Raw genomic sequence first — 17,671 nt, 5'->3', positions numbered from 1 at the left:
TTGCCTTAGACCCCAATATGGCTCACCTGGCATTGCCCCGAGGGATTCTGTGGCGCATCCAGAGTGGCTCCGCCTACCCCAAGCGTTGCTGCTACAGTGACAACACGGTTTGGCCTAAACAAAAATTTTTTTACTGAAATATAGTTGTCAACATTGCAAACCAAGAGTTTTTGCATTTAAAATTTTTTTCCAGATTCTATAGGCAGGAAAATCTGCATATCTGCCACAATTAGCTGATGTGTTGGGTGGCCCTTTGGAGAGGCAGTAGCCTCGGTTTCTGAAGTTCCCTTTCCCACCTGACCCGCTTTACTCATTGCTCTGCTCACCCAATTCCTGCAAGTATTCGACCTTGGAGTCGCTGGATTCTTATCCAACTCTTCAAGGCAAAGCTGAGGTCCCGAGAGGATAGATGCACAGGTGTTTCTACCTTTAAATCCAGGGCTTACTGAGAGGACACAGTGGGTTTCCAAGGTGCCCTGCGCGTGAGCTCTGTGGACCTGACTCCCTGGCTCCAGGCTGCCTTTCACTTCATTCCAGAGCAATGGGGCCCTTGAGGGAATCTGAAGTTCATAAAAAGGACAGTTTTTGTGAGAGGCAAAAATTTACTTTAATTGGATAAGTTATTCCATCCTTCTCCCTCCCCTTCCTCATCCACCCCTCACCAAAGGGAGAGTCAAACAGCGGCCAGTTCTTACACGAAGGTCCAGGATGTAACATTCACAGAGAAAAGCAAAAGGAGAAAGCCAAGGGGAGGTGAGAGGCTTTGCCACTGTGGATTGGCGGAGGAGGTGGGTGAGGAAAGGGGAGAGATCTCCACTTAGAAGAATGAAAAATGACATCAGTATTTGGGGGAAGAGGGGACATAAGTTTACTTCTATTTCTCTTGGTTCTTCTGAGAAGAAACAGTTTGGCAGGCCAGGAAAGATTCTTTAAAGATTGTGTCAAACTTGGTCCAGTCCTTCCCTGACACTGGAGCAGGAGGGCGGGGAGGGGATGGAGCCCCAGTCTGGGGAAAGGGAAAGGTCAGGAAGAAGAACACTGTAGAAGCAGGATGAGACCTGGTCTCCCTGTCCCCAGACGCTGTCTCCAGGGCTCTGGCTCCAGCAGGAGCCTGTCCATGTCTGCAGCTGAATGAAGAGCCAACGAACTTATGTGGCAGCCTCTCCAGGAGGTGAGTAATGAGTACAAGTTACAATGGTGACCATGTTCTTCCTGCAGCTGAGAGACAAAGGCTTTGCAACACTTCTGTCTCTGTCTGGAAGCCAAGGCCAGAAGAATGGGTTGGTGCCTGGGCCCCAGCTTTCCACTGTCCATTCTGCACATACGATGTGGGTCCCAGAGACCTAGCTGAGCATCTAGTCTTTCCAGGCTGGGAACTTGCCATCAGATGGCTTTGTAATGGAGTGGTTCTTTTCCCTGGAATCTGTGCTTCAGCAGCCCCTGAAGTCAGTGGTAGGGACGTGTGCCAGTCACCAGCCTGGGCAGTGCATGGTGAAACAACCAGGGGAGGCTTTATCCACTCCTCATTTTCATTCAGGAAACCATTGAGTCAGTGGAGGTGGGAGGCCCTGTCTCTAGGAGGCAGCTCCAAACAAGGACAAACATAGCAGCCCAGCATAACACCTAGTGGGATGGGACAGCTGCCTCCCAAGCCATCAGGTGTTAAATACATAATACACATTCTCTTAATGAATGTCATGGGGAACCTGGGTGGCTGGGCTGGTGGCCAGGCTCTCCCAAAGCTCCTGCGATGTCATTACAACACTGGGATCCATTTCTTGTCCTCATTGTAGAGGAAGGACTGCTTTCCTGGGAACTCTGGCTTGTAAGTGGCTGCAAAAGAAGAGAAAGAGAGAGAGAGAGACAGCATTGTGAGAGAACAGGCCAGTCACTGGAGTAATGGACTCCCTGGTATCCTGTGTGAGAGCCGGAAAGGCCAAGGAGGTCCCTGTCCCAGCCCCTGCATCTTACATGTGGGGAGACAGAGAGAGGAAGGGGCTCGCCCATGGTCACATGACTCAAACTCTGGCCTCCTATTTCTTTAACACAGAGGAAAATTTGCAAACCAATATTCTATGAAATTTGAAAAAAATTGTTGAGTAAAGGGATTTTCTGGCTTTGGGGAGTTTTGTTCTGATTTCAGAAATTTTTGGAAAAGTGAAAACCATGACAATTGCAGACATGGTTCTCTAGGAGACAAGCAGCCACAACCAGGCAGAGCTTGGGAAGCAGAAGCTTTGAGGGCTCTGGATTCTCTCAGACTGACAGTGATTTGGTTGACAAGGGTCCTGTGGATAGCCCCTCAGTCGGTGTACCTGGGAAACTGCTGATGGGAGCCCACTGGAAACCAAGAAAGCAGACACCTGCATATGCATTTACCCAGGAGGACCCTCAGGAAATTCCCCCTAGGCCTAGGGGTCCATAGCAGCAGGAACTGGACTGCATCCGTGTGCCTGGCACCTGACCCCGTGCTTGGTGTGGGGAAGGCACTCAGCAAAAGCTCCCTAATGGGCTGTGCCAAAGAGGGTCAAACAAGGATCCCAGGCCATGTCAGCCCATCATGGGTAAGGAGCAATTTTACATCTGCCAAAACAAACTGACTTTTCCCTGGAATGGCCAGATGACCCCAATGGCAGATCACAGTGGCCTTTTGGGTTTGAATATCACTGCATCTCCAAGGCCAAAGCTATGAGGATGAGTTTCTCCTTATCTGGCTCATTTTCATTTTACTTATATGAGTGGGCATGACAGCCAACTCAGCTCTGCTTTCCTCCTCCCTCATTTGCCCACCTGTATACCTGCCAGTCTGGTGTGTAAATAAAAGGAGTTGAACTAGTTGGCTTAAAAGAGTGGTTCCATTGAACACTCTCTGTTTTATTTACCAAATGAATACCTATTACTTTATTAATAAAATTAAGTTTATTAAATAATTATAAATTAATTAAATATAAATAATTAAAATTTAACCACTAACTCACTGGGTTCATGAGCATCGTACCCACCAGGTCTTCCCTATCTGTAAAATGACTCGGCCAGAGTAGACCAGTGGCTTAAGCATTTTTAAGAACATGAACCTTTTTGAGTATCTGACAAAATGTATGGCCCCTTCCCCTGGAGAAAAAATGTATATCTGCACCAAGTATGTATATAATTTCAGGGTCATGGACTCTCAGGAGCCTGTCTCTGAGCTTCTTGGACATTCATAGTTATCAGTTATGAACCTCTTGTCTGGATTTTCTCTTAAGAATCCTTGCAACTTAAAACAAACAAAACCACAACTTTTATATTCTGTATTCTGAAAATGTGAGCTAATAACTTTCTAAATCTACTCTAACCCCTGTACCCTGTGTGGCAACAGCTTATAAATAAGTGGGTTTTGATGGCCCAAGAATGACAAACAATTTCAGAAGATTTGTTTTTTATAGTCAGTTAAAACACTCATCTGACCTGGGCCGGGCAGTCCTGGCTGGGACGGAGCCCCTGTCCACCGGCTGGTGCTGGACACAAACGACGCACTAGAGATGAAATGCTTGGGGGGCCCAGCGTACTCCACAATCTCATACTGACCAGGGCCTGGGAGAGGAGGCTTCGGGGGCAGAGGCAGAGGCTGGGCAGAGAAATTCAGCATGGGGTTTTTCCTTCAGAAAATACAAAATGTTGAAGGTGTCACTGATGCAGACTGTTGGGAAAATACCAGATTTAGAACACAGACAAGGAGTCTGCAAAGGGATGGGGCTGGCCCCAGGAGACGTGGCTCCGTGGTTAGGAGACCTCGCTTTCCTCATCTAGTGACCGTCACGCTAGAACCTCATTGACAGGATTCAGTGAGGTGACGCACAGCAAGCCTGGCACTCAGAATGGGCCCCGCCTGTAGTGAGAGCCCAGCACCTTCTGTCTGTGTAGAGGTTGTGTAAACTGTCAGTAGTGGCAGGCAGCAACTGTCCAACAGGCCAGCTCTGGTCCATTGGTGTACCTGGCTGTATCTCTTTGTAAAGAACTCTGAGGTTGCACGGGGGCTCAATGCAGAGGTTTTGGTGATCCGTTGCAATGTCTGCCATGGGCCAGGGAAGGGGAAGAGACAGTCCACGTCCCAGGGACTTGCCATCCCAAGACTAGCAGATCTCCAGAGGCCATTCCTGCATTGACATTCAAAATCTACTAAATCTCTTCCTGGCAAGGCAGGAGGCAGGAGTGGACAATGCCTGGGTTAGAAATCAAGTGTCCTCTGCATAACACTCATGCTTCTATCGTGATTTGTGTTTTCAGGTCTGTCTTCCCTTCCTTCAGGAAAGGGAGTCTATCGTTTATCTGTGGTATTCAGAGAAGGAATGAATGAATGAATGGAGCCTGTACTCTGTTGCTAATTCATTCTGGGCCTCAGTTTCCCCATCTGTAAAGTGAGGGGATTGGACAAGATGACCTCTGAGGTCCCTTCCAGCTATGACCCAGGTTGCACATCAAATTCTGGGATTGATATACGGGACCCACAACTCTCTGGACCATGCAATAGAGGGGATGCTTACGCAGCTTTCTCTAAAGTCTCTCACCAAAGAAAAGGACCTCAGAGAACTGTGTGGCCAAGGGATCTGGACCCCACCTCTGAGCAGACCCCTCAGGCAGAGAAGGAGGCCTGGCAGTTCTAACCACTGGGAGCCTGCTGCCCTTTGCCTACCTTCCCAGGCAGAGGTATTCTCAGACTCAGAGGGCCAGAGGGACCCCAGAGATGTCATACCCAACTTCCTTATTTTACCAAAGAAAAATTGGTGCCCAGAGAGAAAAGGTAACTCAACAAAGGCCACATGGCAAGTTAGTGATAAAGCCGGAACTAAAACACATCTCCTCATGCCTAGTAATTTGGGGAAGGCATCATGGTAGAGGGGAGTGAGTTCTGGAGTCACACACACCAGAGTCTGAATTCCAGATGTGCCATTCACTGTCCGCAAGACCTTGGACAAGTCCCCCGACTCTCTGTACGTCAGTGTCGGTGGCAAGGAGCAATAACATCTGCTCTTTACAAGGGAGTCATGACATATGTAGAACAGCTAGCATAGCACCTTTCCCCTAAACATAAGCATCCAAGCCCATTGCTAATCCCAGCACAAGATGTGAGCCACTAGGAGGTTCATGGTGGCTTTTAAGGTTCTCCCCAGCTGTGGGAGTGTCCAACCCATTTTAGGGAGGCTCTGGTGTGAGCAGGCCCCAAATCTCCCATTCCTGAGGCTCCACTGCTCCTCTGTGACCAAGCAGCAGGCTGCAGAGATAATGATTAAGAACGACTACTTTTGTTGAGCACTTACTATGTGCTAGTGCTATGCTAGGTTCCTCCTGGAATCCCTTCCATTCTGCATGGAAGACCTGGTTATAGTGTATGATCAGTGACTTCTCCACGTTATAAATAAACACTGACTTCTCCTTATTCCATCTTGTGGATCCTCTATGAAACCCTCTTCCCCCAACAATCCCCCCCCCCCCAATCTACTAAATGTATGACTGACAGCATTGAGAAATGGGCTTGATTTCTGGAAATTAGAGCTGGAATGAACCACCCACTGGATGAAGTCACCTCGTTCAGTCCCAGTGGTCTGGGTCACCCCCAAGCCCATCCTTTGAGAAGAACATGAGGTGTCCAGGGATATTCTGCAGGAGCTGAAGCAGGCTCTCAGTGTCTCCCCAACATTCTCAGTGAGAGAGGAGCCTCACCCTTACTCCATCAATATAGAGGGGAGACTGATAAATCCCAGAGTGATTTGAACAGTGAATAAAACTGCCCTTGGGGGAATGGCGAGAAAGGGGGAAAATTCAACTTCTCCATTTGGAGAACTTCTGATATTCTTGCAAGCAGTGGGGACAACTAAATCAATAGGCTGAGCCCTCAATCTTGGGGGTTGTTCATATGAAACTTGTTCCCACAAAGGATAGACTAAGCCTACTTAAAATTAGGCCTGAGTCACCCCCAGAGAACCTCTTTTGTTGCTCAGATGTAGCCTCTCTCTCTTAGCCAACACATCAAACAAATGTATTGTCCTCTCCCTCTCTACGTGGGACATGACTCCCAGGGGTGTAAATATCTCTGGCAACATGGGCCAGAAATCCTAGAATGAGCTGGGACTCAGCACGAAGGGATTGAGAAAGCCTTCTTGACCGAAAGGGGGAAGAGAGAAATGAGACAAAATAAAGTGTCAGTGGCTGAGAGATTTCAAACAGAGTCGAGAGATTATCCTGGAGGTTATTCTTACTCATTACATAGGTATCCCCTTTTTAGATTAAGGTGTATTAGACTAGAGGGAAGTGCCTGAAACTGTAGAGCTGTGTTCCAGTAGCCATGTTTCTTGAAGATGATTGTATAATGATATAGCTTTTGCAATGTGACTGTGTGATTGTGAAAACCTTGTGTATCATGCTCCTTTTATCTACGGTATGGACAGATGAGTAAAACACATGGATTAAAAATAAATAAATGATAGAGGGAACAAATGTTAAAATTAAAAAATATGTATATTGGATAGATGGAAATACTAGTGAGAGGGGGTAAAGGGTATGGTATGTATGAGTTTTTTTCTTTTTATTTCACTTTCTGGAGTGATGCAAATGTTCTTAAAAATGATCATGGTGATGAATATACAACTATGTGATGATTTTGTGAGCCACTGATTGTATGCCATATGTGGAATATGTGCTTGTACATTGTTGTATCAATAAAAATTTTTAAAAAAGGCCAAACTAGGTTACTTCATGAGATATTTCATCCAGCAAAAACCAATGAACTTGGCATCTAATTTCAAGGTAGTTTCTCTTTTTCCCAAAATCTTCATAAAAATATATTCACTCAACTTTGAAATGTTTCTCACTCCCAGCTACAATGTTGCAATAAAAAGATTTGGTTACAAAGAAACAAAAACAAAACTTAGCCCCGGAGAGACTCAGCCCCAGGACCCAGCTCTACAGTACTTCAGTGAGTGCCAGCAGTGGAAGGTCCTGTGCCGGGCACTCTGGGGAGTCCAGCCTGTTCTGTACTAAGGCACAGACGCTGAATGTCCCTGAGGGCTTCGCAGTCCACTGCAGGAGAAGGGTGAGTTCGTGATTAGTGACAATCTAAGGCGGTTGTTGGAGCAAATAAAAGCACCAACTTTACAGTGGCTCAGTGGCAGAGTTTTCGCCTGCTATGCCGGAGACCTGGGTTCGATTCCCGGTGCCTGCCCATGAAAAAAAAGAGAGAATTTAAAAACCACCAACTTTGCCATTAGAATGACCTGGGTTCAAATCTCTCCTTCTCTGTTCATTAGCTGCATTCCTAGCCTCCCTAAGTCTTGGTTTCTTCATCTGCAAAATTATGGATGACACCTGTCACCCAGGATTATTATGAAAAGTAAACATAAAGCACAAGTATACATATATATTTTTAAACATGAAATCTGTTAGAATAGAGGTAAAAATTCTATGCACTGAGAGCACAGAAATTAAAAAAAAAAAAAAGAGGGGGGAATTAATTCTAACTGGGTGAATCAGAAATCCATCCTGGAAGAGGTAACATTTGCCCTGGAAGATGAGGAGGAATTCTTCAAGTAGAAAAGGTAGGGAAGGCATTTCCAGCAGACAGAATAGCAGGGGCAAGCGCTGCATAATTAGCAGCCATAACCAGCTGCATATGGAGCCCCACATGGATGGAATTGGGATGCAAGGTGATGGAGACTGAGATGGATGGACTCCTTCAACCCTTGACCCACCACCTGTGATTTCTGAACTGTTCCCTTGTTTCTGATCATCCCTCCTCACAGACCCTGAGGAGAAGCTAAAGGAGAAACTCCTATTTATGGCCTCTCAAACGAGACTAATCTCTTAGGTCCCCATGCTGCCATTTTACCTTCCAGAAACATCCAACGCAACCCTGTCCCATGACTCTATGCCTTTGCCAGGCTGTTCCTTCTGTCAAGAACACCTTCTTTCCCTATCAACTCTTACTCATTCTTCACGGTGCCACCTTTTTCTCGGGCCCCCGCCCCCACCACTTGTTCTGACTGTCCTGGGTGTTCCCTTCCTGTGGCTTGATGGAAGAGCATTGGTTTTGGAGTTGGGTGGACCTGGTTCTGAATCCCAGCTCCACCACCTTGGCAAACCTGCACGTCACCTGTAAGCTATAAATAACCTCAACCTGTAGGAGAGGTGGAAGGATGACCCTAGGTGATCTCTGTGAAAGCTCTCAGCTCAGTGGATCTGGCTTCTCAATATAGTCTAGCTATTTATTATTATTCTCTTCTCCGAACATAACACATTAGATTGTTTATGCTTTCTGCTTGCCTAGCTCTCCAAGGGAGGTGATTGTGTCTTACTCATCTCTGAGGCCTCTAGCCCTTTTCTGGGTCTATTGGGAGGTGCTTAGAGACATTTGCGAACTGCAGAGAAAAGCAGTGGTGATGGCAGGTAAGGAGTGGTTCAGACATTTGAAACCCCACCTGCTGGTTTTATCATCATCAGGGCTGGGTCCCTCCATGTCAAGGTGGGCTGCACAAATCACAGAGGTCAGGCCAGATCAAACCTAGGGCAGCCCACAGTGCACTGTCTCCAGGGCTTTTATGAGCCTCACTACTCAGTTATAAACGTCACCCTGGTCCTGCTCCGTGGAAAGAAAACATCTATCAAAGGCTCTGAGTTGGCTGCAATTGGATTAAGTATGTTTGCAGCTTCCAATGTGATGTTTGCAAATCGCCAAGAATAATGAATGTCTCCAAGGACTCAGCAGGTCACTGAGGAAGGCATCCGAGACCCTCGGGACACTCCCAGGCACATATTCACTCTGCCTTAGGGATTCCCAGGGTCAAGAAGGGGAAAGGGGCAATTTTTTCTCATCATTAAAGGGCAGCCAATTGCCTCTGGGATGGAATGCAGTATCTGTTTAACAGGGTAGCGGGTGACAGTTAATAGCTGCTTGGGAGGAAGCATCCCATATCTAATTGAAAATCCCAGGGGAACTTTAGGTGGGTCCAACGTAATTACCCAAATTGGAGTGGGGCCAACAGGGCTTGATTGTTCTGCTCTAGCTGTGACAGGACGGCGTGTCTGTGCAGAACCAGGGCCTAACAACTCCAGGAAGTGAGGAGGGTTAGAAAGATGTCACTGGGTGTTTCACTTCTTGGCTGGTGAGCATGAGGTGGAGGGTAGTTACCTACGAGGAACTATTTTGATCTCCAAAAACCCTTAACCTGACTCACCCTAATTCACTGAGTCACCACTCTTACGGATATTGAAGACCTCAAGAAGCGAAACCTTGGCTGACACTTCTCTTCTAAAGACACCTTGGAAGCTGATAAACCCTCTTAGCTTTTGAGTCAGCAATGTGGCCACAGCAAAGAAACACCCCATGACGTGTTCTTCGGCAAGGGAGCCCAGAAATGCCTGTGCTAACACACCATGAGCCCCTTGCACAGCATCGGCCCACAGCAGCCACTCAGGAAACATCAGATGAATGTAAGAAGGACCTGATTACACACTTTGATAAAAACATAAGCTATTATTTATCAAACGCATAGCACAAGTCAGATCTTGTGAGCTGGACAGATGTCCTTATTTTATCCTTGCAATCACCTTATGAGGTGCTCTCATTCCAATTCAAGGCGGATGAATTTGAATTCTCTGGGGATTTAGTGACCCCTGTGCCACACTGCCTCTGCTGCTCCCCAGGAGACCTGATAGGTCTATTCCCACATCCTGAGCTCTCCTGACATATCATTCAACCTCTGACCTGTCTGGGATTGGAAACACGGGATTAACAAATTGAGGGAGAATTAACATCTTCCTCATTCCTCCTGCATCCTGAAGAAAGCAGAGCTATGCAAGCTATAAATCCACTCAAGATGGGGAACCAAGCAATTTTAAGCCAGGACAAACAAGGACAGGTTTCACATTATGTCCCATGTATGTGAACAGGCACCTGAAGCTGCATCTGCTTTGGGAAGAGAAACAGGATGTTTCTTGAATTGCCTCATGGCCGCCCCACGCAGCCCAGGAGATCTGAAGATGATCAGATTCTCCTTGATGTGAGCAAAGCCTCAATGAAAGATACACAAACGTGGGGAGGAAACAATGCACACTCACAGGGCCCGCAACACCAGTTTATGGACCCCCAGGCTACACCCATTTCTCTGTTCCCTTCAGGAACCCAGGAAAGGAAACGGAACTCAACTTTGAGAGACTGGAGTTGGGATATCCTTCAACACTTCAATATTTAGCAATGTTTTTTCTTTATATTATATCAGTTTCTTCATCATTCAACATAAACAGATGAATGCTTTTAAGAATAGTCCAAACCACACTTGAATTTAATCTTCTTGATTTTTAAATGAGATTACAGATTTCTTGGCTTTATCGTGTCGAAGTCCATTTAATACACAGCTGGGGCTGGCTCGGCCCTCATGGCCCCTGATGTGCCCTCCTGAGTGACCTGGTAAACCTAGGACCAACAAGTGTCAGAAACGGAAAGACCGCCTTTGTTCACATGAAGAAATTAAGGCCCAGAGAGACGCTGGGAGCAGCCCCAGGCCACAGGGAGAGTTAGTGCGAATGTCCTGCGGGGACGCCAGGGGCTCTCTCCACTCACCAGGGTGAGCCCAAGTTTGGGCAACCCTGGATTTAACAGGTTCCTTTACTGTGGGCCTCAGAGTCTTGAACAAGCCTCTGTGTATCAGGATGCCCCCAGTGGGGAGGACTGCTGTGTAGTGCTCCCCAGATGTATTATCGAGGGATCCTTTCTTTCTGAAGCCTCAGAGAGGGCTGGTGAGCATCAGACACTCCCAGACCCACAGCACTTAATGTGCTGCCCCCATGGCCACAAGGGATGTGCCTGGCCCTAGAACTGTGGGGTCTGCGCCACCCAGCATTTTGTAGTGGGCTCTTCTGCCTTGTCTGGGGTTGCTCCCAGGTGGGCCTGGCCAGGGGTGCAGTGTTCTGTTCACCTGGGCACCCCCACCCCCAGCACAGAACCAGAAACCTATAGAGCCTCATGACTGACAGACGCAAATACCATAAAATAAGAACCATTTCAAACTGCTCGTCCAAACCTCAGCAAAAGCCAAATGACACTTCTCTGGGTAAAGCAGTTAGAAACCAAGAGCTCTCCTCTCCTGACCAATTTCACCATTTTCCTTGAAGAAGCTTCCAGATTCAGGCTGGAACTTGAGCTTCTTTGCCAATGAATTATAATAGCTAGGGTAGTAATAGTAATAATAATAGCTATTTTCAAGCACTTTCTCTTTTGATTCTCAGAATCCCTATGAGATTAGATTCTTATCCCACTTAATAACATGGAAACTGAGGCTCAGAGAGGAGATTCATACTCAAATCTGCCTAAGTCCAAAGCCCAGCATCTTAACTACTATATGACAGCTTACAAGCAGCAGGGACCCCACGCCAGCCCAGAGGCAGGAAGTCTCTGATGTCTAGAGGGAGCCTGTTTCTAGAGACTTTCCTGCCCCTAGTCCCAGCCTGGGAGCCTGTGAACGGTCGACCTGCAGAACCCAAGAAACAAAAGGGCAGAGGGGACTTACCTAGTGGATGCCAGCTAAGATCTGAATCCCTTCTCTACATCCTAAGTTTGACATGGAAGATTTATCACTTCCCCACACCCATCTCCGTGTCCTGGGCTGATGGTTAGAGTATGTTCAATGATGTCAGCTTCCCGGTTACCTGGACTTCTGACCCACTGTGAAAAAGACCCAGCCCTGCTGGACTGCCCAGAGAAGACTACATAGGGCTGAGGCTATGTAGTGATGGTGATGGGGGCCTGGCCTTAACTGCAATTAGTTCTAGATGTTCTAGAAGTCTCCCTTCTTAACTATTCAGGAATAAATAAGCACTGTGAGTGAAGTTTTTGAGACTCTCAGGTAAAAGTAACATTAATTATACAGGATAATAAAAATGGTAACACAAATCCCTGCCTCTAAAATTGTGTTAGTATCAAGACATCATTTGCATCTACTACATGCCAGACATTTTTTTTTAATCCTGAAAGCAACCCTATGAAGCCTGAGTTATCCGCACTTTACAGATGAGGGCATGGAGGCTCAGAGAGGTTAGTACTCTGCCCAAAGTCACACAGCATGAAAACAGCGGAGCTGATGATCAAATTCAGCAGGTCTGACCAACTCTAAAATCTGGCCTTTTAACCTCCATCAGTGCAAAACTGTGAGAGCTTCACTGTTTCTGCATGTCCTGCCCTGCTACCTCCCACTCCCACCCAACACACAGTGGATATTTTATGTTATAAAAACAAAATAATTTCAACTCCAGAACAGCACAGCATCATGAGCAACTTTGAAAGATCCAGACAGTTCTGAGCCAGATCCCCAGTGGCACCTGGAGTCAGCCGTGTGGATTTAGGTAGATCTCTCAGCCTCACTAAAGCCCAGCTTTCTCCTCTATAAAATATGGATAAAAATTTATACAATAACAAGGTTGTTATGATCATTAAATAAGATTTTAAGTTCCTGGCACACAATGGTTACTCAGTAAATATTATGCATCAACAGTATTTGTTGAGCACCTACTCTGTGCCAGCAGAGGCCCTGGAGAGTGAACCAGTGCCAGGCCCCACCAGGCAGTGGCCCCCTTCCTTTTCTGCCTGCTTGGGGCCCTTCCCCAGAACCACTTTCCAGAAGATACATCAGAATGATCAGGACTCACGGGATAAGATTCTTTTTGGGGACTTTGGTGGGATCATTTGGGTTGTAAGAACCGGGTCCTGGGCCTGTTGATACCAGTTTTAATCCACGGTCAGTTTTTGACTTAAAACAAGACATTAATATTTTTGGTGACTGTTTCACAAGGGATTCGTTGATATTATAATGCCCTAAGGAGAAAAAATATCAGAATCAAATAAGGAACTTTTCTCAAATAAATTAAAAATTAAAAACAGTTAATGACTATAAGGCGGTACCACTCCAGAATGGTCAAATGGAAGGGCTACTTGTAATAACTAAAAATAATGCTCACCATTTAGAGAAACCCACGCCACATATATCACACACTTAGCTCATAAATCCTCACAACAGCCTAGCAAGATACGTCTTTCTGTCTCCCTTCTACAGGTGAGGAAACTGGGTCTCAGAGACACTACGTAACTTGCCAAAGGACATCCAGTAACCAGGGACTTAGATCTTGCAGCCTTGCTGAAGCCCAGTTTCCCTCTATAAAGTAAGAAATAATTCTTCTAACAACAGGGTTCATATGAAAATTCAATAAGATTTTAAGTACCTGGCACATAGTAGTTGCTCAATAAATATTCTGCATTCAACAAGTATTTGTTGAGCACCTACTATGTGGAGACAGGGCTGCCTGTCTCCAAAGTCACTGCTTTTCCCACCATGCCACAATCATCATCTCAAGAAACGGTGACAGAATAAAATTAATTTGGCTGCACAAAGCTTCCAAGGAAGAAGACAAGGACCTGGGCTGAGAAGAAGAGGAAGCAGCCTTGCCCTAAGCTGTAGGTATCCTGGTGAGGGTGCAGGTGTTTGGGAGGGCAAATCAGCAGTGCTGAACAACGCTTTGACGATGTCAGCACGTGTTGACCCAGGGTTCTCATTATTCAGAAATTAAGGAAATTAGTCAATAGAATGGAAAACCTCTAGGCACAAAGATGTATGTATGTAATAGCAGTAGCGACAATAGTGAAAAACTGTAAATAGCCTAAATGTTCAAGAACTGGGGCACAGCTACCGGCAATAAAACCCAATTTGATGGAATGTCGCCTGACAATGATAAATATGAAGGCCATACAGCTACATGGAAATGCTTTTGAAAATAAAGGTGAGTGACAAAAAGTGAAGTCAAACATAAAATTCTATATACGTACACTATGATGACATCTATGTACAAAAGGAAGCATCGTTATAAAGATGGGCAGGAATCCAGAAAAATGGAAACAATTACATCAGAGTGGGAGCATTATGGGTGGGAAAAATATTTCAAATTTTCTTAACATTGTAAAGTTGATTTGAATGTTTTAGACAAAATTTACTTTTCCATTGCAAAAGTATCGAGAATAACAATATGATACAAATTAACAAAGAATTTGTTCAAATGATAACACCAGTGATTGTGAAGGTGAGGGAAATCAGGCATTTCTTAAGCAGGAGGATTAATTTTCACAGTGCTTAAGGGCAATTTGGACAGAAATATAAAAAACCCTAAATATCTTACATACCTTCTGACTTAGCAATTTCACTTAAAGCAGTTTATGTAAGGGAATCATTTCAATTGTACACAAACTTTTAGCTACAAAGATGTTCTTTGTCATTCTATTTATATTAGCGATAAATTTAACACAACTAAATTCCAACAACAGGGTCTCTGTTCATTAATTTATGGCACCGCCACAGAACGGGATACTATGAATCCATTAAGAATGATGTTTTAGAAGAATTTTTAATAACATGAAAAGATATTTCCAATATACGATTAACATTTAAAAAGCAGACTCTAGTTAAGAGCATTTATAATATTATACCCCTTTTTTCCTGGGAAAATTATATATATTTATGAGAGAGAGAAATAAAGATAATATGAGAGAGACATCAAAATGATAACACACTAACTTCCTTTGAATGGTGGAATTACTAAATTTTTTTTTTTTTATGTTTCAAATTATCTATAATAAACATGCATTATTTTTGTAAAATGGGGAAAAAAATCACTTTTCAAAAAAGGTTAAAAATTCTGGATTTGCAAAATCTGGAAAATACTAAGAGCAGAAACAAGGAAAAAAGCTATTTGTAGCCCGTGACCTAGAGAGAACTAATGTTAACACTTTGGCATATTCATGTTCTGTCTTTTCCTGAGTGTGGATGGATTTTGTTCCATGGTGTTCGGCTCACAGCATGGTTTCAATTTTGTATCCTGTGTTTTTCAAGTGACATTTTAATTAACACAGGCATTTTTCCATGCTCTCACAATCTTTTTACAAAGGAAAAATAGAGAAGAAATTTGTAAGGTGCCTAGAATTGTGCTGGGCAGCTCTGAAGTTTAGGAAATGCAACCAGGAGTGCTTTGTCCTGAGTCACTGAGAGGCGGGACTGTAGTGCGGGTGACAATGGGCGGCTGCACGCCAAGGCTGGCTTCACCCCGGAGAGGGTGAAGCAGAAATGGCAGCACTTTCCTCTCCCAAGAGGGAGAAGGATTGGCTGTGTGGTCAGAGCACATTGTTTCTCCCAGGGGGCAGATTCTCCAGGCCTTTGAGCCGAGTCAGATCCCAGGGCTGCAGGGAGGAGGAGTCTCCCAAGAGCATCGGGCTTCTAGACCCCGGCCTGGACAGAAGTCCAGCTGTGGGACCCTGGGCTAGTCACTCCCCTTCTGAAAAATGGAGATAAAACAATAGTAGCTCACACTTTCTAAGCACTTAATTATGTGCCAGGTACCAATTACTTGATATGTTTGTTTGGTACTTTTCTTTTTATTGTGGATATATATATATAACAAAATTTGCCATTTAAATTGTTTTTAAGTGTACAATTCAGTGGCATTAATTCATCTACAGTGTAGTGCTACCATCACCACCATCTATTACCAAAACTTTCCCATTGTCCTGAAGAGAAACTCTTTACCCTACTCCCCCTCCCCCCACCCCCTGGAAACCTCTAATCTCTTGTCTGTGTCTATGAGTTTGCCTATTCTAGATATCTCATATAAGTGGCATCAGATAATGTTTGGCTTTTTGTGTCTGTATTATTTCACTTAGCTTAAGAATTTCAAGATTCATGCTACTTGGGCTTTTAAGATACAATAAGATAATGAAAAGTTCCCAGCACACAGTGATGGCTTTTCGGATGCTAGCCACCACCTCTCACTCTCCTGCTCAGTGCTACAAGGGGGTTGGGGACCCTTCCAGACCCCCCTTGGAGGGAGCAGGCCTGTGTGGCTGGCCAAGAGGGTGGCCACATTTACCAGGCTCACTGGTGGGGACTCTGGCAAGCACAAGGGATGCCGTCTTTGTTCTCCTGCATAAACAAGCAAGGCGGGGTTTTACCCCACAGATGATGCAAGGCAGAGGAGCTTTAACCGGGGCTTAGTCTCCTAATTAGGGCTGGTGTTGTTATTCAGCTTCAGATTGATCTTCTTAACTTTAACCTGGATTTGCTGACATCTGACATGCACTGCAATTTTATCCACACCCCCAACTAAGAGGTGTGACTGCAGAAGCAAATCCTCCCTGCTCTTCATCTTAGCTTGGGGGCTCCTGGTGGGTCCTCAGGACCCATCAGGGAAGGTCTAAGGTGAGGAATGTTCCTGGATTGTAGACTGCGCATAACTAGGTCTCTCTGGAAACGTTTTGCTAAGCGGCAGGGGAATGTAGGAAAGGTACAATACCTTTCTCCAAGCCCATTGGGGAAAACACACACAGGCAAGCTCTTGTTATTCCTGAAACCTGGAGTTTCCAAAGATATGCTGGAATGAAGGAGGGAAAACGGGCTCTTTGGTCAGACACCTCTGGGCTGAGGTCTGCCATTGACGAGCTCTGTGAAACTGGGCAAGTTATTCAACTCTGAGTCTCAGTTTCCTCATGTAAAAAGCAGATTTACTGACATCTGACATGCACCTGAACCTCAGGGGACTGATGTGTGAGGACTGCATGGAAAACACTTTGCAGGGAAGAGGTGCTCAGCACCAGAGTTTTCTGAGTACATGACGGTGCCACCTCTAAGCACAGGAGAGCAGGGCTTCTGCAGCCCAGCCTCGCAGGAGCAGGATGCTGCCCCACCCCCACCTGACCCCACCTGTTTGCCTGTGTTGGCACCTGGGGGTTTGAGTTTGCACATCTCTGCCTGATCCTGAAGGAGGAGACCAACAAGGCTGTTTTGGGGGACTGTTTCCAGAGCCCTAGCAGATGTTCCACCCTAAATGGGAGAGCTGGTCTTATACTTAACCCTGCTCCTCTTGGCTCAGAACCTCCTGTCTCCACTCTGTCCTCCCCAAAGCTGAACTCCTTTAGAAGAGATGCTCCATTAAAGAACAGGTGCCCTGCAAATCAAATCTAGTACATCAGTCCTTAGATCAAGCCCAGTACAAAGCAGTCACTTACCTGGGGGAGGTCCTGTTCCAGGAACAGTGAAAATTCCTCTTTTGGTTTTTGACATAAACCCTGCTCGGGCACAAACATTATTTTTCTGTTTGCAATAAGAGACAGAGGCCTGGTAAGGGGGGAGGGAGAAAATATGCATGCTATGTTCAATACCTTCCCTTTCTTTGTCTTTGGTATCATTCCTGCGAAGTGGTAAATTTGGGTGAAAAAATTAAATTTAAGCCTGTCTCAGGAAATGAGCTAAAAAGGTTACATTGGCTCTGCCTTCATTATCATCCCAACTCGAAACTTGGGAACAATCATTAGCAAATGTGTGTTGACCCAACGTAGTACAAAGGACATTACCCGAAAGAGATGTACAAAGACCTGGCTTCTGGGCTTGCTACTGCCATGCACAGCTGTGTGGACCTGCACAACCTGAGTTTTCTCATCTGTAAAATGGATCAGACAATCCCTGCTCTATTTCAGCAGCAGTCTGCTGGGGGCGGAGAAGTGTCCAGCAGAAATAATCTATGGGACAATGTTTTGGTAAATGTGTAATGCTATGCATATACACTATTTTCATTATTTTTTCTAGTATTCTTATTCTTTCAGGACATACAGCCC

At 45.4% G+C, this 17,671-nt stretch overlaps 1 protein-coding gene across 17 annotated transcripts in view; it reads right to left on the bottom strand.

Annotated features, from left to right (window-relative positions):
* Positions 1–593: 593 nt before the first annotated feature.
* STPG1 (sperm tail PG-rich repeat containing 1) overlaps positions 594–17,671 on the bottom strand; it is a 124,889-nt gene continuing 107,811 nt past the window's right edge. For 15 of the 17 annotated variants that reach the window (XM_077150863.1, XM_077150858.1, XM_077150857.1 and 12 more), the window contains 4 exons: positions 17,066–17,174; positions 12,673–12,838; positions 3,448–3,638; positions 594–1,833 (listed from right to left, as the gene is read on the bottom strand). In XM_077150863.1, coding sequence (XP_077006978.1) covers positions 1,757–1,833; positions 3,448–3,638; positions 12,673–12,838; positions 17,066–17,174 — 543 coding nt within the window. In that variant the 3' untranslated portion in view covers positions 594–1,756. The remainder of the gene's footprint in view (positions 1,834–3,447; positions 3,639–12,672; positions 12,839–17,065; positions 17,175–17,671) is intronic. The other 2 variants (XM_077150864.1, XM_077150871.1) reach the window with 2 other exon arrangements.

This window comes from Tamandua tetradactyla, chromosome 2 (assembly GCF_023851605.1).
Source record: "Tamandua tetradactyla isolate mTamTet1 chromosome 2, mTamTet1.pri, whole genome shotgun sequence".
Classification (NCBI taxonomy): Eukaryota; Metazoa; Chordata; class Mammalia; order Pilosa; family Myrmecophagidae; genus Tamandua; species Tamandua tetradactyla.
The sequence above is the reverse complement of the archived record's forward strand: the minus strand, read 5'-3'. Positions and strand labels throughout refer to the sequence as shown.